General features: G+C 33.3%; 3 protein-coding genes across 8 annotated transcripts; 2 read left to right on the plus strand and 1 right to left on the minus strand.

Annotated features, from left to right (window-relative positions):
- The first annotated feature begins 869 nt into the window (after positions 1-869).
- LOC131598774 (uncharacterized) lies at positions 870-3,851 on the plus strand. Its single transcript, XM_058871345.1, has 4 exons — positions 870-1,026; positions 1,147-1,597; positions 2,137-2,362; positions 2,651-3,851. The coding sequence occupies exons 2-4, from the start codon at positions 1,160-1,162 to the stop codon at positions 3,166-3,168; spliced, it is 1,182 nt and encodes a 393-aa protein (XP_058727328.1). The 5' UTR covers positions 870-1,026; positions 1,147-1,159; the 3' UTR covers positions 3,169-3,851.
- A 4,567-nt stretch (positions 3,852-8,418) lies between these two features.
- On the plus strand, positions 8,419-10,062 carry LOC131598775 (uncharacterized protein At3g17950-like). Its single transcript, XM_058871346.1, has 2 exons — positions 8,419-8,680; positions 8,950-10,062. The coding sequence occupies exons 1-2, from the start codon at positions 8,597-8,599 to the stop codon at positions 9,448-9,450; spliced, it is 585 nt and encodes a 194-aa protein (XP_058727329.1). The 5' UTR covers positions 8,419-8,596; the 3' UTR covers positions 9,451-10,062.
- Positions 10,063-16,590: 6,528 nt separating this feature from the next.
- LOC131594442 (pentatricopeptide repeat-containing protein At3g22470, mitochondrial-like) lies at positions 16,591-21,335 on the minus strand. Of its 6 annotated transcripts, none has more exons than XM_058866577.1 (4): positions 21,083-21,335; positions 19,813-19,989; positions 18,932-19,103; positions 16,591-18,807 (listed from the first exon to the last, which is right to left on the minus strand). In XM_058866577.1, the coding sequence occupies exons 3-4, from the start codon at positions 19,010-19,012 to the stop codon at positions 17,374-17,376; spliced, it is 1,515 nt and encodes a 504-aa protein (XP_058722560.1). In that variant the 5' UTR covers positions 19,013-19,103; positions 19,813-19,989; positions 21,083-21,335; the 3' UTR covers positions 16,591-17,373. The 6 variants fall into 6 exon arrangements, with proteins under 6 accessions (XP_058722560.1, XP_058722561.1, XP_058722562.1 ...); XM_058866579.1 differs by having other exon boundaries at positions 16,593-18,770; XM_058866578.1 differs by lacking the exon at positions 19,813-19,989.
- Between the last annotated feature and the right edge of the window lie 4,261 nt (positions 21,336-25,596).

Here is a 25,596-nt window from a genome sequence, read left to right on the forward strand (position 1 = left end):
AATTATCCAAAATAATATTAATTTATCATTAAAATTAAGGCATTTAATATTTTTTAAGAACTGCACCTTACTCAAATAAAATAGGAGATAGAGGGTCAGACATGGCAATAAAATCCAGACCCACGGGTACCCACCCGAACCCGCCCAGAAGTTGACGGGGAAAACCCGCTTTGACTGGGTTTGGGTTCGGGTTTGGGTTTTCCCCGATTAGAAAACATGGGGATGGGTCGGGTAATGGGGACACTAGTACCCACCCCGAACCCGCCCCGTTTATTTCAATATGTACATTATAATTTATATTATTAAATATGTGGCTAATGTTTTAATAATTTGATTTGTATTTATTATTTTGAATATTTAAAATATATGTATGAAATTTTTTGAGATTGTTTTATTTTGTTATTTATAATGTAATTTGATTTTTGAAAAAGTAAATATTTTTATTAAAAAATTGATTTTACGAAATACATGGTGGCAGGGCGGGGATACCCGAACCCAACCCGAACCCGTTAAGGACGGGTTTGAGTTTTAATTCCCCATCCCCGTTTGGGTTTGAGGCGGGTAACGGGGATTGATTGAGGATTCGGGTTTGGGTTTGGGGGAGATAAAAACCGTCCCCAACCCGCCCCGTTGCCATGCCTATAGAGGGTGTAAAAATCATCAAAATAAGAGTTCAAAATGCATTTAAACCTGAGATAAATTATAAATTAATACTAACTTCGGTCTCATTTATAAAAAAAATTCCTTTTAAATACATTAAATAAATAATGTATTTAGATTTTGAACAATATATTATTCAGATACATTATTTATTCAATATATCTTAAAAAAAGAAAATTTTTTCTTATAAATGAAACCCGAGGGAGTAATAGAGAAAAATAAGAAATTAAGCGAATGTAACCATTGTCACTTTGGGTTTGTACCAGAAAAAAGCACCTTTGGTGCCTCACTGAACTCAACCGCCGATAAAAGAACCCAAACCCATCGGAAAGCCCTACCGGAGTCGGTCGCCGGTCGCCAGAAACGGTAACAATTTCCATTCACGTTTTCCTTTTTCTTCCAACTATCGATTCCATCTCAATTTTTACCCTAAAAATCGCCACATTCCGTTAATTTCAATTTCAATTTCCTCAATTCTAATTTCAGTTCCACTTCCTCAATGGAGAGTTCCGATGAAGAAAACGACGTCGTCACTGGTAATCACGCACCTAAGGAACTTACTCGTTTATCATCTACTGGTGCAAAATTCGTTGATGAAGTACTTAACGGTCCAAATCAACGTTGTTTGGATAATTTCCGAATGGATAAACAAGTGTTCTACAAGCTATGTGATATTCTAGAAACTAAGGGTTTATTGCGTGACACTAATAGGATCAAAATTGAAGAGCAATTAGCTATGTTTATGTTTATTATTGGTCATAATTTGAGAATTAGGGCTGTTCAGGAATTGTTTCATTATTCGGGCGAAACGATTAGTCGGCATTTTAATAATGTTTTGAATGCGGTTATGTCGATTTCGAAGGAGTATTTTCAGCCGCCGAGCTTGGATGTTCATGAATTAATCTCTGAAGATTGTAGATTCTTTCCGTATTTTAAAGTAAGGTTTTGATCAATTTGTTTGATATGCATGTTGTTTGGGATTGATTGTGTCTCACATTGTGTTGGAATTTGAATAAGTAGTTATTGTTCCATGATACGCTGTTTAGTACACATGAGTGCTGTTTAGTACACATGAGTATTGGATAGTAGAAAATAGTGGTTTGTTCAAATTTCGCTTTGCTAGAGTGTTACCGGGTTTCTATATTGCCTCTATTTGACAACCCTTTGTACTAAATATGTATCGTAGAACAATAGGTTTTTGTTAAAATTCCGAATTATTATAGTGCTATCAGAGGCGTCTCAAGTTCTCGGAGGTCATGTATAAGTTAGCCTCAGTTTAACGATGGTAAAATAAAAAGAGACTCTATTTAACTGTGATTTCCCTGTGAGAAATATTTTTTGAGACCCCTTTCTGCCACTGGTTAAGCGTAACTAATTTTGGGCTCTGTGCAGTGAAATTTGAACAAGCAAACTGATATTTTCCGCTATCCAGAATTAACAACACAGCATTGATCTTATTTATTATTCTTTTTATAGGATTGTGTGGGAGCAGTTGATGGTATATATGTACCTGTGACAGTTGGTGTAGATGAACAAGGACCTTTCCGCAATCCAGACGGGTTACTTTCACAAAATGTTCTGGCAGCATGCTCATTTGACCTCAAGTTTTGTTATGTTTTAGCTGGCTGGGAAGGGTCTGCTACAAACTTACAAGTTTTTAATTCAGCAATCACCAGGAGGAATAAATTGCAGGTCCCCGAAGGTAGTAACACTTATAACTTATCTGTATAACCCAATCATGATTTGGGTTGCAATTATATTGGAGTTCTTCCTCTTGACAAATGTTGGGTTACTTGATGTTATGTTCTCTCCACACATGTCCATTAACTTGGTTTGAAAAATGAAATAAATACGTCTGAATCAATTTTTATCACCTATCCTTTATCTGCAGTGACTTGAAGATAGTGACTTGAAGATATTTTAATTCTGTTGTTCTCAACTTTTATTTGGTTGTAGTTGTAATTTGGATTAAACATTTTTTATGACACAGGTAAATACTACCTGGTCGACAACAAGTATCCAAACGTGCCGGGTTTCATTGCTCCATATCCTCGTACTCCCTACCACTCCAAGGATTTTACCAGTGGTTACCACCCACAGGATGCATGTGAGCTGTTCAATCAACGACACTCATTATTACGAAATGTCACCGGCCGAACTTTTGGGGCTTTAAAGGAGCGATTTCCCATATTGATGGCAGCTCCTTCATACCCATTACAGACACAGGTAAAGTTAGTGGTGGCAGCTTGTGCATTACACAATTACATTCGTGGGGAAAAACCAGATGATTGGATTTTTAAGATGTATGATAAAGATGCGTCATTTACAATGGGAGAATCACTACCTCCACCAGAGGTTGAAACACATCCGAAAACAAATGTCGAGACCCAAAACCAGTATCAGGGTCTTAGTTTTAATCCTGATGAAATTGCACTTGCTTCACAGTTAAGGGTTTCTATTACAACTGAAATGTGGAACAAATATATCCAGGATATTCCCCTCATGTAAAATTTGTCCAATTAAGTTTATGTTCTCAGGCTAGGTTTGAATATTTCTGAGGATCTTCCTGATACAGTAGAAGAAAACTGTTGATTTCTACTATGATAGTGTATATTGGAATTTTGTTCATATAACACAAGCATGCTTGTTATCACATCTCATCATATAAACTTTGGTCTTCAACTTTAGGGGCAAATAAATTTTTCATTCCTCCCTAGGAATGAACATGATATTTAATCTTGTTTATTGAAGTAAAATTGTGGAGTCAAATCAATTCAGAGAGCTTATCACCATCACAAAGAGCATGTGGTAGACTATATAATATTCATTGTATGGTTCAGGCCCTGAAAATGTACACAGTTAGTGTATAGTATACTCAACCAATTTGTTCATGGGACCTTGTACAGAATTTGCTGTTATAGATAGCTTGCATATGTGACATAGGAAAACAGGGTACAAAGACAGGTAAATGACTTGGCTTGCAAGGTTAGACATGTTAAGTCATATTTTGGTGTTTGGTACTTTGGGTTCAGTGTTTTTGTGCTGCAACTTTGGATTCAATGTGAATAAGGTCACTGTGTCCCACAAACTTTTTACATAAAACTACTAAAACACAAACATATAATAAATAGGGATTTGCATTAATACTGTTACTAAATAATTTGAAATGACTATTGAAAGTAGTAATTAGAATTAATATAGGCGAAAGTTATATAATACAAATGTTGTGATTTTTTTATTTTAAATACAACATATTTTGTTGTAGACAAATTTTATCTTTGTTTGACAAGAATTAAGATTTTTAGTCTTTCTTTTGTTTTGACTCTAGATATTGCACTCTTATCTCTTGTTTTTTTTCTTCCTACATTCATTTCTCATTTTCCCATTTAATATGATACTTTTTTTACTCATTCAATATGATACTTATAATTCATATTTCACACATCAACATAATTATGGTGTAAACGCTATCAACATTGTGAATGCGTGTTCATTAGTCTCCTAATGTTAAATACTCTTACAAATTTGGACTTACGGATTAACTTCTAGATTACAAAGATTTTAATATAAAATAAGGGAATTATTTCTCCCAATGTGTATGATGCAGAATTCATTATAATTCGAAAATATTCTCATAAATTCAAAAGTATATTTTGAGACACATCCATTCCACACTAAAACACGTTAACTCTAATTGAGACACATCTTTATTTCTTTAAAAATTAGTCTAAAAGTGTATCTCGGGACTAGTCTCTTCAATAATATTGTTCATTTAATAACTCAGTGCATGTGTTTTTCAACTCAATGCCTATTTTGAAAATGTATTTTTCGAAAATATGAAGCTGGAAATTTAATAAAACAATACCTTGCACGTTTGTTTCACTCATTATCAAAAACACCTGTTTTTCTTCAAAGCCTGTAAAAACTTCCTTCTATAATCAACCAATTTTTCTATTTCAAAACAACATTTGTTTGTTTTTTCACATCAAAAAGAAAAAAGAAGCTAAAATTTAAGGTAATGTACAATTTTCTTCCTCATTATTTACATTAATTTGGTTTTCAACCAAAAAATACGAATGTTGTGTCCGAAAATACATTTATGGATTTTTGATGAATGTCATCTAGAATTGTATTTTCGGATTAGTATAGAGTTTAGTTTGGTCATTTTTTAAAAATTTTCTGTTATGATGGGCCTTAGATATGGTGCACTCTGATATTGTCCTACAACCAATTATGTCAATAAATGTCAAACCGGTTGATGTCAAGGTAGATGTTGAAAACTATACAAATAAACAAGAGTTTGTTCGTGATCATTTACTCTAATGGATCCGTACGAAGGTTGGAAAATTGTGGTTCGATATTATAATCGAAAGATCAGATGATGGTTCAGATATAAGACATGCACTCTTGACACTAAGATGTAAAAGAAGTGGAAAGTAAACAAGTCCTACCCAGAAATTGAAATGGATGACACCGAAATAAAGAAATAAGAGTGTCATTTTAAGTTGCGCGGCATGGATGTTTAATGTGATTTATGGTAAACATAATAATGACATGTGTCTCAAGTTAGTCAATCATCCCATTGCATGTCACCTTAAGAACGAAGATAAGGAAATCGTTTCAGACTTGACATTGAATATTGCAACTTTGAAACGGAAAAAAATGTCAAAATATCTCAAATATCAAGCAAGTATACAATATTCGTGTCTGAAACAACAAGGCGATAACAAAGGATAGAACTGAAATGCAATAATTATTGAAGCTTTTGGATGATGACCATTATATGTTTAGGTACAAAGTGTGTGAGGATGGAGAACCCGTTTGAGATATTTTTGGAGTCATCCTCATTTCATAAAGTTATTCAACAAATTACCCACTATACACATTATTGATTCAACATATATGAACAACAAATACACACTTTTACTATTGGAAAGTATTGGTGTTACTTCTACGGAAAAAACTTTTTTCGGTTGAGTTTACATTTTTGGAAAGTGAAAAAAGGACAATGTTACTTGGGCTTTAGAACGTGTTGACACACTTTTTCCAGATTCTCCAACTTCAAAATCTCAAAACGTGTTTTCAAAGGTGATCACATTAGAAAACAATCTCCTACACCACATTTACCAAAAACCAAACACATTGAAGAGATGTCGATTTTTAAGCACAAATACATTGAATGAATTATAAATGTTAAGGATGATGGTAAATGTGGTTATCGAGTTGTTTCAGCTTTGCTCGATAAAGGATAGGAGAATCACACACTTGTCCGCCAATAACTTATCATGGAATTGAAGGCGCATATAGAATCATATACAACACTGTATGAGAAAAAAAGAATATTTTGATGCAATTCATGAATCTCTTATTCCTTATGTTTGTGGTCCGACACTAGAGGAAAAATATATGCGCTTTCCACTTTGGAGTGTCCCACTTCAAAATCGAACTGTTCGCATTATGTGTATCGTGTGACTTTTAAAATCACTATATTTTGCTCAAGCTTAATTGAATCTAGGATGTCATATACCATAGACATCACCAGAGTGGTTAACTCATTCAACAAAAGAAGATGGGGCTTGATTGGATATTTTTTTGAATAGGATGGAAGAATTTACCAAGTTGAGCGAGATTGAAAGAGAATCAAATAAACAAAAGTCAAAGACAAAACCATCCATAGATATAGATTTAGGTGGTGACACATGTTTTGATTCATTTTAGATTTATATGTAATGTTGGATTGATATTAACAATGTAAATTGTATACATTTTGATACATTTTATTATATATTTCAGTTTCCTAAATTTTTTAATGTTTTTTGTGTTTCATAACAGACTCTATATCTATAATAGATTATGTGTGAATAGTTACGACTGAATTTGGAAATACATTTTCAAATGCACCCTAATTTCTTTAAAAAAAATACGAACATGAGTTTATTCAGAAATGCATTTTCGGACTCACCCCATATTCTTAAAAAAAATGCTATTATAGATTTATTCAGAAATATATTTCCGTAGACACCCTGATTTTACAAAACGAAATAAGGTGCATCTGAAAGTACATCTCTAGGATATCCTTTAAGGCAGGATTGAGTTTTTAAGGTCCACATTGATCTAAAACTTGTATAAATATAAGTATAACTATACTTGTTAGCATAAGCGCGCACACACAATACAAAATATCTCAATATGCATATCTCGCTTTTGTCTACTTCAACGGCGAGAAACTCCTTTTTTAATTTAGGTTAACAAAGATCACCCGTCTTGGATCTAAAATCAATACTAGAGAATTTGTACCCAGACAATTGAAGAGTTGTGAAGATTTATTATCGGTCGATCTCAATTGACAACGAAGGGAACATACAATTCAACAAGTTTGAATTAAATACGGACGGAGATTTATTGTTATATGGATTATATTTCATTGTTACGAAACTAAAGTTCGATTGAGGTGAATGTGAAAATTGCGAGATCGATCGAACATATTCTGAAAATGTTAAAATGTTCTCAACCATCACTTAATGATGAAACTTAATGATGAAATGTAAGGTTAGATTTACGTTAAATGAGATATAATTTTAGATTTTTTAAAAAAAGTGAAGAAAAAAAACACTTATTACAGGAAAAAAATAATCTCCTAAAATAATTACAATTTTCACTTGCCCAAAAGTCTTTATAAACTTAAAGATGCACATAGAGAAAAATGAAAAATATCATATCTAAGATAATAATAATAATTGACTAAATGAATGGTCTAATTGTGTGTTGCCAATTGTGACTTTTAGTTGGATGGTAGTGAAAGAAGTTTATCTAAAGTGAGCAATGCATTAAGCGTATATCAACCTTTTAGTTGAGTCATGTAGATAGATATGTACTAATACTATCAGTTGGGATATTACATCATGTGATAGTGCTCCTTTTCAACCTACCTTTGTCTTAAATTGAATATTTTCAACCTGTCTTTGTCGTTTAATTTACTTACATCGTGTAATAGGATTTTTTTTCTTGGTGATGGCTTGTTTAATAATCTCAGACATTAAAGTTTTTATTACTCTTACAAATTAAAGCAATTTTCCCCCTCAGTCAAACAGCTTATTTTTCACTTTTTTTTTTTCTTTTCTCCCACGTGCTCTAACAGTTAACCTTCAGATTTGTTGCAGCTTTCAAAAATCATTAATTTATCATCAATGCTTCCATTAAAATATTATCAACAATAGATCTTATAGGAGTATTTAATAATGCTATATTAGATCTGATTACTAAAAACAGTACAATTTGCTTACATTAATGTTTCAGATTTGAAAGTACTAGTATAGGATTTAAGCAACATATCTTTTTATTTTTATATTTTATATTTATAAATTAACAATAAAAAAATCATTTTTTTAGTTTCACAACATTAAATAATTAAATTTAGTGCATAACATTAATTGTTCACACTCGGCGGTTATCGGTCCGGTCTGGTCAGGATATTTGTTATTCTGAGAACCGGAGCAAAATAGTAATCGGATAAATTCAGACAGGACCGAAACAGATCATTTTTGAACCAAAATTGGACCGAAATACTGACAAAAGGATTCAATAAATATCCAATATAGTACTATCATTTTTGGTATCGAATAAAAAAAATATTCATTCCCAGACCGAGTAACATTTCAGCCGGTCCATTAGTCCGATTCTCGCATCCAGAGGTCCAAAAACACTCCTACTCATGACCTAAGCTGTGTAGCAACAATATTATATAATCATTTCAAACACAGTCCATTCCTTTTTTCATGGATCTCCCAATATTTCTTCTCTCATCCATTCATTCACTCACAAGTCACATACCATGATTGATTAACACATATAAAACCATAAACTCAACACTTTCACATTTCCACTAACTCCTCTCCCCTAAAACCTTCAAAATCCATCTCTCTCACACAACACAACAATGCTAGATCCAGCTAATGATTTGGTTCCACCACCATCTTCACCCTCCATCTCCTCCATTTCCTCATCTGATCTTGACACTGAGGTATCAATATTCATTATCCATTTTCCCTTAATCAACATCATCAATCTCAATTTCCTCTTATTTTTCAACAACCCAATATTCTAGAAAACTAAATTTTCACTCTTTTTACACCATACACTCAAATTTCTCTAAAAAAAACTATTTTTTTAATCAATGAACTTGTCATTTTTTCAACAACCCATGATTTGAAGAATCTAAATTTTCAATCTTTTTTGTTTTATTAGTGTAAAATTTTAATTTTTTTTCATTTGGGTTTGTGAATTTTTTAGTCTACAGGATCATTTTTTCATGATAGAAGCACAACATTGGGGACACTAATGGGAGTGAGTTTTCCGGCGATAACATTCAGAGTCCCGTCGCAGCACCGGGACACACATTCCGACGCCGGAGTTTGCGCCGTTGGAACCATTAGGAATGCGTCTAACAAAAAGAAGAAAAGGACCGCCGCCGCCGCGTCGGTGGCGGCGGAGCGGCGGCGAAAGTGGTGGCAGCTGTGTAGGGACAGTGACGCAAGACCGGCTTCGTTAGGGGATTTTTTGGAGGTGGAGCGGCGGTTTGGCGACGGCGGGTTTTACGAAACGGCGGCGGAGCTTGAGGGAATGGTGGCTGTGGCTGAGCAACCGCAGAGGAACGGCGGGAGAATGCTTTTTGCTGATGGGAGGGTTCTTCCACCGGCGGAAGATGGTGGCAACGGAGAATCGCCGGCGGAGAGTCTTTGTAATAGGTTTCCGGTGTCGCTCGCCGGAATATGCAGCGGCGGCGCTGGATAGGTGTAATTAAGAAATAAGAAATTGATTTTTTTTTGTTTTAATTTTTTTTCTTCCAGAGAGAAAGAGAGTAAAATTTAAAAAATTGTGGATTTATTTAATTTTATTTATTTATTTTTGTTAATTTTTGGAGTTTGTTTGATTGTTACTTAATTGGTAAATTAAGATTCTTTTTGTCTGTGGTTTATGTACAAAAAAGTAAGGTTTGGCTTTTACCTTTTGTTACCTTTTTGTTTTTCCTTTTTATTCTTTTGATGTAACCATATACTCCACTTTTATGATCAAAATGATGATTAATGAAATAGTATAATTATTCTTATGGATTAGCCAAAATAATCTCATGTTAATAAGACTAATCAAAGATTATAGTATAACACTAATGCATCTCAATTCAACATGACAATGATAGGCTTGATGGAAAATCTTAGACACCAATCCATGGCCTAAAATAATGAATGAAACTCAATATTGTCTTCTTGCATTTTTTGGATGCCATTTGTCTTCAATATTCTCATTAATTTTTGTATTTGTTTAGTGCCGACATCTGAATAAGTAAATCTAAAACTAACTAAAAATATAAAAATTTAGAGATGAATTATTGAGCAATTTTATTGTTAGGGAAAAGATATTAGATAGTTTTACACTAATAGACAATCTTAACCTCTCCTTTCTAGTATGTTTTAAAATATATTTATAGACACTCTATTTTATCTTTTCTATTTAATATAAGTTTCAATATCAATTTGATATTGCTTAATCATATGTTGCAATAAGTAGATAGTTTTTATGGTAGATTTTTCATACATAAATTAATAATATTATCTTTATGATAATTGAATAGTTCCAAACTTCTCTAGTTGACCATGATTCATATATTAAAGAGATAAGTAATCCAACATTCACTCTAATCTATCAGAGTCAGGCTGCACGCGGTAATAATTATAGGCAAAAAATTGACATCCCTAGCATATGGGTTAAGACTATAAATATATACATATCAGTAACTCAAAAATCTATTGTTTTACTCATCGCGGGTAGAGTCGTCTCTACCCTCGCATCCTTTTTTTCCTGATAAAGTCTATCCTCATTTTTTAAACAAAGGTTCTTTCTATAAACAAATGGTTTGTCTATCCCGAATCCTCAATTTTAAATCTTTCTTCAATAAAGCTAGTAAATTGAAAATGCCCTAACATAAGAAAATTCGATTTACATCCAATGTTGATTTTCATAGAAACTTTCAAAGTACTATTGAGCTTTAAAGATTTGAGATATCATGACGTTTGGATGAGACATAAGTTCCATCCTTGTGTTTGCAAGTATGACTGAATTGAAAGCATCCATATTTTAAAAACTCACCATCGTTTTTTAACTTGACATTGATAGCTATTTATGAGAACTTTTGATTCCTTGAGACTGCTCTTCTTGGGAGCCCTACCAAAAAAGCAAAAGGAACTAAGAAGATGTTCAAAGCATAACTGGAAATAGATTGAAGAACATATTTGTTAAATCATAATAGCTTTATTATTTCTCTTTTTAGGGCATTGTTAGATTATTATTTTAATTACCCTAACTACCACTATATTTGTGGTTATTAGTTATATTTTAACTTGTATAAATTACCTGTATTAATTTGGATAATGATAAGTTGAATTTTCAATATTATTCACCTTCCATTTTTTTTCTATCTCTGCAATTTTAATGCCTTTTTTCATGTCCAGTGGATAACTCTTGTCATGGTATCAGAGATAACATCTTTGATATTTTCTCTCCTTTCTATAGAGTATTCCACTAATCTCATATTTCACCAGACCACTTACTACTATCACCAAATTTGCCTTTACTTTTTTCTGATATATGCATCATCCTACACATGTCTCAGTACCATTTTTTCATCAAGATTTTTGGCAAACTCCTATCATCTTCCAATATCAACCTTCAATATTCGTTGCCACTCAATTCACATGTATTTTCATCTCACTGGCTTCCCCAGATTCACCTTATATCTTCGTTATTATCAACATGCAATCAAAGATTATTTCTTTATTTGCCAATTTTCTTTTTCTCTCTCTTCATCAACCAAACTCTCTCTTTGTTCCAGAATAAATTACCCTCACCATCATATTCATCTCAATTTTTCCCTTTTTCATTGAATATCACCATCATCATCCACTCATTTACTATTCCAATCAAGCAAAGTCTCTCTCTCTCTCTCTCTCTCTCTCTCTCTCTCTCTCTCTCTCTCTCTCTCTCAATCGTGTTTCTTTTTTCATCATTTCCTTTTCTTCATCCTACCCAAACAATTCTTCATCCCTTCTCCCCAGAAAACACTTTATTCACCCTACCCCAAAAACATGTTCTTCATCCTACCCAAAACAATATTTCTTCATTCCTACCCATAAACACTTTCTTCATCTTATCATAAAAACCTGACTTCAACCTACCCATAAAATCTATTTTCTCAAAACTCTAGGAAAAATTACCACCATCACATTCTTTACTTTACCTAGATAATCTCTCTATCAACCACATTTCTCCATTTTCTTCTCCACCCAAACATCCTTCTTTCTAGCATCTTACATTTTTTCCTCATAATCACAAATATTTTTGAACCTATCACTGAACCAATCATAACCACAATCATCCCTCTTGACACATTTAAGCCTTCACCACTATCTTCAATCTTCAAATCTTTTGACTTTGAAATTTCTTTGGATTTCACCGCCGTCTAGACTTCATCCAAAGTAATGATACCTTCCTTACCATAAAGAAGGACATCCTTAAAGTGCTCAAAGGATATGGGAAATGAACTCAACAAGAGCAAATTCTCGTCCTCATCATCAATCTTAACTTCAATATTTTTAAGATCATCGATAATCTTGTGAAATTTTGTAAGTTGCTCAACTATGGATTTGTTCTTCATCATTCAGAATGAATAGAGTTGTTGTTTCAGATATAACCTATGAGCCAAAGACTTTGTCATATACAATGATTCAAGTTTTGCCCATATAACAACCGCAGTTTGCCCCCTGGAGACTTCTCTTAGAATTTTATCTCCGAGGCACAAGATAATGGCTCTCATGGCCTTATCCAGCATCTCGGTCTTCTGTACCTGTGTAAGCCCTGCAGGTATCAATGATTCATGTAACACCCCTCTAATAACCCGCGGCAAATAAACAATTATTAAATCAGAGTAACATGTAGAGAGGTATCACAATTCACAAAAATAAAATAAAAAGCACACGTCAGTATAAGTCATGCATTCACTGAAACACCTGAGATCATAACTCATTAATCAAATTCATGTTTTACACAGCGGAAATACTTCATTAAGTCAACATTATATCACTAATGTATCAGACTTCAACCAAAACAAATAAATATAGAGTTACAATCAAAACTCCAAAACAAGCGTTCCCAGTGTTACAACTATCAGAGCATGACACCTGACGCTAACTAAAAACACTGACTCATGAGCTAATCCTCACCGAGTCGAACAGCCGCTATCCTCAATCTGAAAATGACAACATGTAAGGGTGAGTCTCGTCATAATTAACAAATGTTATAAGGTTATAAAGCAATAACACGTCACAGTTGCATCATTCACCCAATTGTTTCATAAACAGACATTCAAAACAAGTCAAGCAACAACCAACACATCATCAACATTTACAACATTGGAATACATCCAATCATGTTATAAATTATGCATATGAATGAACTGACACTATGCATGTGGTACCAACATCATCCAATGGGAATAACCCATGACCGATCCAACATCATCCAGATACGGCCCTGCCAGCACAGATTCCACACAATGGGAATCATGCCCTTTACTGATCCAACACACCCTTATGGATACAGTATCGTCAATGAATATGAATGAATGCAACATATATAACATACTTATACCATCATCACCATCATCATCATCAATATCATCATCATCATCAAGTATGTTCATATATATATTAACATCATTCAATCACAATTCTATCATCATCATATAGAAAACATACACGTATTTGCACCAATCATCATCATCAATAAGAAATAGCATACATGTATTCTCATCATTCTAAGATCAATCAATCATCATCATATAGATTATTCTATAAGGTTCGTTTAGCTCAAAACGGCACATTAAACGGACCAACGGTTAAAAAGTTATGCATCTTTGAACTTTTCAAATATCTCACAACAATCAACAGCACGCGGCGCCATCTCAGTTCGCGGCGCGAACTGAGCGTCCCAAAAAAATCCTTGGCTCTCTGCCAAGCTATTCGCGGCGCAAACATCTACACGCGGCGCGAAGCGAGGAAAAAGTTAGGCCTTCGCGGCGCCAACACGGGTACGCGGCGCGACCTGTGCGTATCACAAATTCCTGGCATTCTGTCCAACTGTTCGCGGCGCAACCTATGTACGCGGCGCGAACCGATAATTTCAGAAACCCCAACCTGCAGAAAACATCATTCTACACATTCCAAACTCACCCAATTCATACCAGTACGAACCTAGGGAAATAGAATGCACAAACAACACGAAAAACACCTCATAATACATCAATCACGCATCAATTGAGACCATAACAACATAGATATCATGGATTCAAATATAGGGATCAAACATCATACTATTTGTCTCAATCCCTAAACCTATCATATGACTCAATTGACCCGAATGCTACATCTATTCAGAATTATCAACCCCTAACCCGATAATAGATGATAATCAGACAAGTCCCCCCTTACCTTAGACAAATTTCTTGATTCTTGGTCTCTCCCTCTACCGTTCTCCTTCACGTTCCTCGTTCTTCAGACTTCTGTTCTTTCACGTTCTTTCTTTGTTTTCCCCAAAACCAAACGTTTTATGAAAACAAATGATAAAATTAGTAAAAAGGATTATTAAATCACCCCTCCTTCTTTTACTATTTCCTCATATGGCCCAAATGCCAAAACCATTATTTATTCATTATTTTCACAAAATCCTTAATAATTCTAATTATTAATTCAATATTCCGATTAAATTAATATTAAAATTATACGGGCGTTACAACTCACTCTTCAAAGCATCGATACACTTATCATGAATTAAAATTGTCAACAACCTGAAGTGGTATGCTTGCATCTTAATTTTTCACAACCTGAAGTCGTTGTTATCGGAAAATTTCTCGACCTCCCATCTACTAACCAAGATGTTCACTTGTCAACAATATCTCTTTGTTCCACGGTCACCATACCACTTGTTGTGAATTTTGTTGTTAATTACGAGAAAATTCAATATCAGTTTATGAGGAAAAGAATAGTAGCAACCAAAATAAATGGTCTACAGCAATAATAGTCTGTACACAAATAATATAATAGAATAAGGCAAGAAAAAGACGAAGGTTTGTTTATCTAGTTCGATCAAAAGATCTATTCTGGGGGAGAGACCAACTCTCCAATTCACTATACTCAGAAAGTTGTTACAAGAGATTACATATGAGTTACATGAAAATAGTCTCCGCAGTTCCCAAAGAACAAACCCTATTTTCTACCTCGTTGTTTCTCAACCTCTCCAACTCTCAATATAAGAATCACTCAAACCCAGAGCGTTTAGAAGTATTTCTCATTCCCTTTAGATAACTCCAAAGGTTTCCCAAAAATTGTTGTCTTTCTAAGTTTTCCCTTGGAATTTCCAAAACACTTATTTCTCCCCTTTTCTCTAAAGTTCTAAAATTGTCACATTATAATAATAGAAGAGATACGTATTTATAATAGCCAAAATCGAACAAATGCATAACAAATCCTAAAATATATCTCCTTAATTGTTAGAATAAAAGATATTATTATAATCTTATAATATCTCTCAAATATTATACATATCTTATAATATCTCTTAGACTATTATAAATATATATCTTATAATATCTTTTAGAATATTATAAATATTTTATAATATTTTTTATACTAATTTTTATGATCTTTAAATTAATATAAAATATTCTAACATTAATGAATGGATCAATGAATCAAACTGACAGAGTTCGATACCCGTGAACCGCTTAGACCAAACTACTTTTTGACTTTCTAATTTCTGACAATCTCAAAACATGTTTTCTTTCTCTTCATCAACAAAGGTTTTAAGACATACTTTAACACACACGAATTAAGAATTAAAAAATATAAATATAACTTTATAGAAAAGTAAAATGATATATGATTTTACAAAAATACTCTTCAATAATTATATTGGAAAGATAAATTAAAATAATTGAAAAAAATATAAATAGTAGAGGATATATTAGGTAAAAAGTCATTAATGATGTATTAGAATTGTAAAGTGACTTATAATTTAGAACAAATATTTTTGACAAAGTGACTTAAAATTTGGGACATGATGTATAAATCTGAAAACTATTAAATTAAAGGGAATAAGCAAAATAGAAAAGCACACTTATAAGTGATACTACTCTCGTTCCTGAATATAAGACCCCGTAGATAAACTTACGCTAATTAAGAAGGTTGGTTAGAGTATTAAATTTATGGACTATTTGTACAATTTTACAAAATTATCTTTAAGGAAGATAATTCATTTTCATACATGTGTATTTATTATTAATTGCAGAAAAAATGTCATATAATTAAGGTGTATTCAAAAGAAAAAAAAATAATTAATACACTTTAAACGTTGAAGAGGATCTTATAAAAAGGAGAAGAAAAAAAAAACTCAATAAAATATTATAATTAGGATCTTATCAACAACAAACTTTTATGACCTAATTGGTCTTAATCATATGCTTCATTTGCGCAAAAAGAGAATGAATAGTGAAACAATAATTAGCAAAGGTGATGAAATGATAATTAGAAACAGATTTCTTACTATTGAACACAATCAATGTCCAAGTTAGTAGTTTGCAAATAAAATATTGGAATTGCTTACAATCCAAGTAATATATTACTCTAAGCACTTTCTTGTTTGAGTTTGATTTAGTAGTTAAATCTTTTCAAACTTCATTGTGTCAAATTTGTAGTTTACTTGTTTCTTAAGGAAGAAAAATATCAAATACAAATTTACATATATGTTGCTATATTTAAGTATCTTAAATCCAAAATCAAATGAGATGATGTTAGTTAGAATTTGACCGAGTAATCTCTAGAGTGAGTTCAAATAATATAATTTTTTTATAAAATAATTATTGGTGTCAATGCTATTGATAATAACTTTTTTTTTGTATTGTTCAAGAGAAAACAAACATCATAAAAATATTAATCTATATTTTTTAAACTAAACAATTTTGAAATCTAAAATGTTAGACAAAGTAGTATTAAATAGAAAAATTACTAATTGTAAAAAAGAGCACACATACTATAAATCTTTAAAGTACACACATACTATACAAGCACACACACACTATACAAATTATTTCTAAGGAACTTACATCGCTAACCATTTAGACATACTGTCATAAGCATAAATTTGGATGCAGCAAAAGTATCTAATTAGGTTATACCATTTGTACACATCTTCAGCAATCATTTCTTGATGCAGTTCCTTTACCTCTACCTTAAGAAAGTCCGCTGGTTATGGTGTTCTATGTGATGTTTATCAGACAAATCAAAAGATGCAGAACAATCTCTTATGCAATCATCGATCTTTGACCTCTGCATAAAGTTTATAAACCAAAGTATCTCACTAGGTTTTACCATTTGTACAGACCTCCAGCAATCATTTCTTGATGCAGTTCCTCGACCTCTAACTTAGGAAAGGACATTGGTTATGGTGTCATATGTGATGTTTATCAGACAAATCAAAAGATGCTGAACAATCTTATATGAAATTGTCGCTCTTTAACCTCTGTATAAACCATCAATTAAAGAATAGGCCATGATTATAAACTTAAGAAGTAAATCCTCTTTCCAACATTAGGTTGAATAATGCAGTATCCTAGGCTACATGTTGTATTTTGCAAAAAGCATCTAATAATGTATTGTAAGTAACAACATCAACCGGTGGTCCACCAACATGCATCAATTTGAAAAGCTCCCATGCATCGGAGAGTCTCCCAGATTTACATAAGCCATTAATAAGAGAATTATAAGTTACAGAATCAGGAACCAAATGTTTGCTATGCGTTTCATTCAGGAGGTTCATGGCTTCATCAATCCTCTTACTCTTACAATACCCATTAATCAAGATGTTATAAGTCGAAACATTAGGAGTCAATCCCCTTTTGAACATTAGGTCAAATAAGGCAATTCCCGTGTCAATATCTTGGATTTTGCAAAAAGCATCTATCAAGATATTGTAAGTGATGACATTAGGTAGTGGACCGTCATCATTGATTGTACTAAAAAGTTCCCACGCATAAGAGAATCTTCCAGATTTGCACAAACCATCAATAAGAGAACTGTAAGTTATAATATTAGGAACCATATTTTTGCAATGCATTTCATTGAAGAGACTCACAGCTTCATCAATCCATTTGCACTTGCAATACCCAATAATCAGGATGTTATAACTCCAAACATCATGCAGAATTCCCCATTCAATAACTGTATCAAATAATTTTCTTGCCTCGAGCATATTACCATGTAAGCAATGTCCATTCATTAAAGTGTTGAATGTAACAATGTCTGGTTGCTGACCTCTTTCAATCATCAAATTAAACATACCTTGAGCTTCTATCATCTTTCCTTTTTTACAAATTGCATCAATTAATATATTGAAGGTATAAACATTCGGCTTGATGTTTCTATTAACCATTTCACACATCAATAGATTAACTTCTCCCCATTGACCCGTACTACAAAAACCACGAATTAGAGAAGTGTAAGTTAAAATATCAGGATTTATTCCCAGGACAAGAATCTTCAAATATAAATCCCGAGCCTCAGTTACAAGCCCGACTTTGCATAAATTATCGATGATCATGTTGTAGATTACTACGTTAGGCTTAACCACTTGTTCTTCCATCTTTTGCAGCAACTGAAAGGCATCTACTGTATGTCCTATTTTACACAAACCATTGACCAAGGTCCCATAACTAACTTCATCCAACAAAATTCCTTCTGCTGCCACATTGTCTTGAAAGTCCATTGCTTTCTTAACCTCGCCGTTAATACACAACCCTTTCATGATCGTCGTCAAGGTTATGTTATTGGGTTGATATCCCCTCTTAAAAACTATGCCGAGTACGGAAAAAGCAAAACCCATCTCACCCAAATGGCAGTAACAATTGATCCAAATACTCAAAGTGACTATAGAAGGAGTAACTCCTTTCAACGCCATTTGTTTCAAAAGAGAGATAGCTGTAGGGCAATGTTTCATCTTCACTACAGACCCTAAAATCATGTTGAATTGTACAACAGATGGAAGTGGCTGTATATTAATCAAGCGATTGAATAAGGTAACAGCATCCTCAATGCCATTAAAGGATGATAATATTTTTGCATTTTCTTTTGGGTAATGAGAAAAGAACCTCAGAAATTTGTGGAAGGCATACCTTAACCGTGTTGTAGCAGTACACAACATCACAACCTTCTCCCCTAAGTTGAAGAAGATTGCATTTCTTGGATAATTCCATTCAACACTTCTTCTCAAAACACTATCTCACAATCTTCTTTTTTCAGACTACTTTTCTCATTTCATTGTATTGAAACAACCAGATAAACAATCTGCACATAAAACAAGCAAAGTGAATAATCAATCAATAAGAGAAAATAAACATGTTTAGGTGGATCACAAAGATAATATTCAAAAATTATAAAAGAGAACATGTTTATGTCAATAGCATTTGGCTCCTCTAAATTGAACAATTTAATTAAGAGTGTAGAGTAAGAAATCTCCAATGATGATTATAAAACCAACCGTTGATATTCCAACAAATCCACTATTTGTTTATTGACATGGAAGTAACATTAACAGTTGATTTTCCCATCAATAGTCGAGATTACTTCCATTACAATCTAATTTTGAACAAATTAATTTTTGTAAGATTCGTGTTTGGTTTTGCAGTGACAAAAGTTGATTTTGAATGAATTGATTTTGTAAAATTGATTTCGGCTAAAAGTGAATTGAATGTAAAGTTAGTTTAAGTTTTGATACATATATGTAAAAGTGAATCGACCAATAAATTTGAGGGGATAAAGAGTCAAAAGCTACAAATCCTAGGTTCATGTTAGAATCAATTTTGAAGGTAAAATCAATTATAGTAAGAAAGTATTTAAACATGTCAAAATCAATTCTATATCTCTAAAATCAATTATGTATGACATCTCCAAAAATGGAACCAAACATATCACAAATTAGATACTAGAGACAAGCTTAGCATCATGCTGGAAAAAAATAAAGGATTTGATAGATAGATGAATTGGCTTGTTTTACCATATAAACAGTGAGAGCAAAATTTAAATGAGCTACATTGTATGTTGTTAATGGAAATTGTGGATTTGTAGCGCAGAGTAGAGCTGTACTATGCTCCGACGCAATTCCAGGACACGCAAATCTAGCTGGAATTGCATCCTCGCACACTATAGAAGAAGCCTAAAAGGGAAGGAAAATCTGAAAAATAAACAGAAAAAAGAAATTATGGATGGAATTTCTCACCGTTTCAGGAGGCCGCCAAAAAAAACCATAATTTATAAACTACATAGATTCAAACAACATTTCTATATTAAAAAAAAAACTATAAATTGCCAATCATACAATTAATTTTCTGTTTGAAGAACACCCAAAAGACCGCCATTCTTTTTATTGCCAATTATACATTGCTATAGCCATAGTCACTGACTCACTAATATATCTAAATAAAAGGAAAAATCTGCCACCGTAACAAGAAAACCACAAAATTCACATCTAATTGTGCCAAACCAACTATAACCTTTGCTTTTTATTTCTACTCTCTTTTTTTTCAATAGTTTTTGAAGATCGGGAGAGGATGAATTTGAAACTTAAAGTTGTGAATCTAGTGCACAAGTGACACTATTACATGCTGCTAGTGCTATGCTTGCAACTTCAATAGGACTTTTAAGAAAAGCTTGTCTTTAATGTCACTCTCACCCTCTTTAATGCAAAGCTCGTGAGCTTTGTTTCAATTGCACTCAACCGTTTACCAGAATCAACACAAAGTCCACTTTAAGGTCCTCAATATCCATCCTCTCCTTAATTCTCAAATGCACGGGTTGCTGCCTTCCTATAGATTGTGTTAACAATGATGATATAACAAGCAAGCTTTTAAAAAACAGTCCGTTACCGCAAAAACGGCAGCGACAAAACGGTATCGGAAGATGCCGATTCATTGTTTATTGTAATAAAAACAAATTGTGATTAATTCACACGCAGATGACCACAACCAGTGTCACAGTACATGTAAATGTAATACATGTACATTTAATATGCTGAGTGCTGAGTGAAATAGTGATGATGGAAAATCTTTATCCGATTGCAACGCAACTGTTATCTAAGACATTGGTAACAAGTATGCTGAGTGAAATAGTGATGATGGAAAATCAAGCTAACCTAACATTCAACATTTAATATTCAACAACAACAACAACAAGAAATCAACCTTCAACAATAACAGAAATTCATGAGAAAATCAGAAAACAATCTAGCAATGGGGAAATCTGAAAACAAATAGAAAACCCTAAGTTACCTAACAGATGAGAGATATGCGCCGGAGAGGGAAGGGCAGGGAGGCCGACGGCTGCGCTGTCGCAAGGAGATGCGTCGAAGTCGGAGAGGGTAAAGCACTGAGGAGGGAGTCGCTCCTGTCTACACAAAGCTACGCCACTGTGACCAACTCCGCCGCGTTTTGTGGCGAGATTTTAGTTTTTACCGCCGACTTGTTCAGTTAGACTTGTTTCTGATACAAGGCCGCAGCGCCGGATTTTTTTTAAAGAATTTTGAATTAAGATTGTTAGGATCTTAATTAATTATTAAAGTAAAATGTGCTATCAAGGATAATGCTAAGTGTGTCCTAGGTAGGGGTGGAAATAGGCCAGGCTGATAACAGGGGCCTACAGGCTAGCCTATATAGGCTCAGGCTAAGCCACACATTATTTTTAAATAGAAGAGGCCTGGGCTTTTTTATAAGCCTATTTAGTTAAAAAGGCTAGGCCTCAGGCCCTAAAAGAAGCCTTTTAAGCCTATCAGGCCGGCCTATTTAAATAAATATGAATACTTTTTTTATCATCATTATGTTATGTTTTATACTTTGAATTAAAATACATAAATAAAATTTGGTTATCTTGAAGAACTTGTAAAAATAAGATGAAAACATTTGATGAACATTGTTTTCATAAACAAATAGTCTTGTAAAAATTATGCTAAGAGGTAAGTTAAAATAAGTCAATGCAAACAAATTTTTAGTCTCTTAATCTTTTAGTTAGTTAGTCTATTTAAACATTATTTTAATTGTTTATATACATATGTCTAAAACAAATAGGCTTTTATATAGGCTAACAGGCTAACCAGGCCTTTGAAAAGGCCAGGCTCAGGCCTAAAAAATAAGCCTACGACAGGCCACAGGCCAGGCTTAGGCTTCAGTTTTTTTGACAGGCCAGGCTTAGGATTGGCAAAGCCTAGCTCGGCCCAGCCTATTTCCACCCCTAGTCCTAGGGTGGGAATAGGCTGGGCCGAGCTAGGCTTTGCCAAGCCTGAGCCTGACCTGCTAAATATTTCAAAGCTTAAGTCTGGCCTGTTGCCTATTATAGGCTTAATTTTAGACCTAAGCCTGGCCTTTTCGAATGACTGTTTGACCTATTAGCCTATATAAAAGTCTGTTTTATTTAAACATTTGTGAATAAGAAATTTAACTAATGTTTAAATAGATTAGCAAACTACAAGATCAACGAGACTAAATGCTTATTTTATTGACTTATTCAAATTTACCTATTAACATAAGTTATGTGATACTATTTGTTTGAGAGAACTTATGAAAACGACTTATGACATTGTTCATAATTTTTTTTCAACTTATTTTCACAAGTTCTTCTAGATAAATAAACTTATTTTTTGTATTTTAATTCAAAGTACAAATTAAAATATAATAATAATATTAAATTTATTCATATTTATTTAAAGAGGTCGGTCTGGTAGGCTTAAAAGGCTTTTTTCATGGTCTGAGACCTAGCCTTTTTAACTAAGTGCATGTTTGGATTAGCTTTTGAAATGGTCAAAAGCAATTCTAGAGGTGTAGAATTGATTTTGGGTGATTTTGATATGTTTGGTTAGACAAAAGTAGAACTGATTCTGCCTCTAGAATTGATTCTACTTGAAGCTACAATTTGTAGCTTCTGCCTCCAGAATTGATTCTGGATGATTTTTACACTGAAATTTATTGTTCAACTCACTTTTATATAAATGTATCCAAACATAAATCAATTCTGCTAGAATCAATTCTATCAAACTCAATTCCGCTATAATCAATTCTCTCCACCGCCAATTCAAACACACCCTAAATAGGCTTATAAAAAAGCCTAGGCCTTTTCTATTTATAAAAAAAGCCTGACCTGACATGGGCCTATGTAGGCTAGGCCGTAGGCCCCTGTTAGATGGCCTGACCTATTCCCACCCCTAGTGTGTCCTAAGGCACAAGTTAACAATTATATATAAAAATGTTTTTTTTTAATTGTGTATTAAAAAAAAAGTTAAATATGTTTTTTGTCCCTATAAATATTTTAATTTTGGCTTTTACTTTTTATAAAAAATATATTGACTTTTAGTCTTTATAAAATTACTTCTGCACTCAGATTTAGTCCCTGTAGAGGGACCAAAAGTGAGTACAAAAGTAATTTTATAGGGATTTAAAGTCAATATTTTTTTTATAAGAACTAAAAGTCATTTTGAATAATTTTATAAGGACTAAACACATATTTAACCCAAAAAAGAATTATTGTTTTTTTTTAACACAAATTTTTTATTTATAAGTTTTTTAACATGTGCTCTTTAAAACACTTGTTTAAAACACTTGTAAGTATTACTATTTATTAAGATGTATTTCTTATAAGATGATGATAAGCCATTTACTACCAATAAGTCATTACTATACCTGAATCTAAGAAGGAATCAAGGCTATAGAATATAAAATGAATTTTAATGTACATTAATCAATTATGGATTTTGATTTGGTTAATCACATAGGGTGCAAGTTGAAGGATAGAAAAACACTTAGAAAGGGGGGGTTTGAATAAGTGTAGCTTTAAAAACTTGACAGATAAAAATAAATTGCACAGTTATTTTTATCCTGGTTCGTTGTTAACTAAACTACTCCAGTCCACCCCCGCAGAGATGATTTACCTCAACTGAGGATTTAATCCACTAATCGCACGGATTACAATGGTTTTCCACTTAGTCAGCAACTAAGTCTTCCAGAGTCTTCTGATCACACACTGATCACTCCAGGAACAACTGCTTAGATACCCTCTAAGACTTCTCTAGAGTATACTGATCCACACGATCACTCTAGTTACAACCTGCTTAGATAACCTCTAAGACTTCCTAGAGTATTCTGATCCACACGATCACTCTAGTTCCTTACAACTTAATGTAATCAATTCTAAGAGTATTACAATTGCTTCTTAAAAGCTATAATCACAAACTGTGATATTTCTCTTAATCGTTTAAGCTTAATCTCACTAATATATTACAACAGCAATGTAGTGAGCTTTGATGAAGATGAAGATTCTGAGCTTTGAGTTTGAACAGCGTTTCAGCAAGTTTAATACGAGTTGTTTTGGTGCAGAATCGTTAACCTTGCTTCTCATCAGAACTTCATATTTATAGGCGTTGGAGAAGATGACCGTTGAGTGCATTTAATGCTTTGCGTGTTCCGTACAGCATCGCATTTAATGTTATACGCTTTTGTCAACTACCTCGAGCCTTGTTCACGCTGTGTCTACTGACGTAGCCTTTAATAGCTTTTAACGTTCCTTTTGTCAGTCAGCGTAGCTTGCCACTTGTACTTTCTTCTGATCTGATGTTTGTGAATACAGCGTTTGAATATCATCAGAGTCAAACAGCTTGGTGCATAGCATCTTCTGATCTTCTGACCTTGAAGTGCTTCTGAGCGTGATACCATCAGAACTTCAGTGCTTCTGTTCTCTTGTTCTTCTGATGCTTCCATAGACCCATGTTCTGATTCTGCTTCGACCATCTTCTCATGTCTTGCCAGACCATGTTCTGATGTTGCATGCTGAACCATTTGAGACAAAGCTTCTGAGCGCTGAATTATGCATACTCTTTATATATTTCCTGGAAAGGAAATTGCATTGGATTAGAGTACCATATTATCTTAAGCAAAATTCATATTATTGTTATCATCAAAACTAAGATAATTGATCAGAACAAATCTTGTTCTAACAATCTCCCCCTTTTTGATGATGACAAAAACATATATAAATGATATGAATTTGCGATCAGAAAGAACAGACGGCAAAAGACAAATTACACAGCTATAGCATAAGCATATGAATATGTCTCCCCCTGAGATTAACAATCTCCCCCTGAGATAAATAATCTCCCCCTGAAATAAATACTCGAAGAACTTTAATAAAAGACTTCCCTGATTATTTCGGTAGAGACGATCATATAAGCTTCTGTCTTTAGAGAATTCATAGCTTCTGACTTCTGCTTTCATAGGACAGCTTCAGAACTAGAATTTCTTTAGATCCCTAGAACACTCACAGCTTCTGATTCCTGCTTCCATCTAGGACAGCTTCAGAACTTGAATTTCTTTGATCTTCTGAACATTCACAGCTTCTGATTTCTGCTTCCATCTAGGACAGCTTCAGAACTTGAGTTTTCTGGATCTTTAGAGCATTCACAGCTTCTGATTTCTGCTTCCCTCGGATAGCTTCAGAGCTTGAATTTCTACCAACCTCACTTCATGCTAGATTTGTATCAGAACATTGTTGAATGTACCAGAGCATCATCAGAGCATCTCTACATCCTGAAATGTTACAGAACAAAAACTAAACGACAAAAGTCAGCATGAACGAGTCAGAACATAAAATGTATATGAGAACACATTATATGTATCAGAGCCATATAGGCTGAAATAATGTATCAGAGCAAATAGAATTTTGTCAGAACAAATAGACAAATATGGAAATATGGATCAAATTCTATTATCAGTGCTTCTGATTCATTCTTCTTTCTTGCTTCTGA

This window comes from Vicia villosa, linkage group LG4 (genome assembly GCF_029867415.1).
Source record: "Vicia villosa cultivar HV-30 ecotype Madison, WI linkage group LG4, Vvil1.0, whole genome shotgun sequence".
NCBI classification, from domain to species: domain Eukaryota; kingdom Viridiplantae; phylum Streptophyta; class Magnoliopsida; order Fabales; family Fabaceae; genus Vicia; species Vicia villosa.

What these genes read in the sequence shown, in the direction of transcription:
- LOC131598774 (XM_058871345.1), top strand. Translation starts at nt 1,160, where the DNA reads ATGGAGAGTTCCGATGAAGAAAACGACGTCGTCACTGGTAATCACGCA. An exon ending in GATTCTTTCCGTATTTTAAA is followed by an intron (nt 1,598 to 2,136) that starts GTAAGGTTTTGA and finishes TTCTTTTTATAG; the next exon opens with GATTGTGTGGGAGCAGTTGA. An exon ending in TAAATTGCAGGTCCCCGAAG is followed by an intron (nt 2,363 to 2,650) that starts GTAGTAACACTT and finishes TTTATGACACAG; the next exon opens with GTAAATACTACCTGGTCGAC.
- LOC131594442 (XM_058866575.1), bottom strand. Translation starts at nt 18,960, where the DNA reads ATGTTGTGTACTGCTACAACACGGTTAAGGTATGCCTTCCACAAATTT.
- LOC131598775 (XM_058871346.1), top strand. Translation starts at nt 8,597, where the DNA reads ATGCTAGATCCAGCTAATGATTTGGTTCCACCACCATCTTCACCCTCC. An exon ending in CATCTGATCTTGACACTGAG is followed by an intron (nt 8,681 to 8,949) that starts GTATCAATATTC and finishes TGAATTTTTTAG; the next exon opens with TCTACAGGATCATTTTTTCA.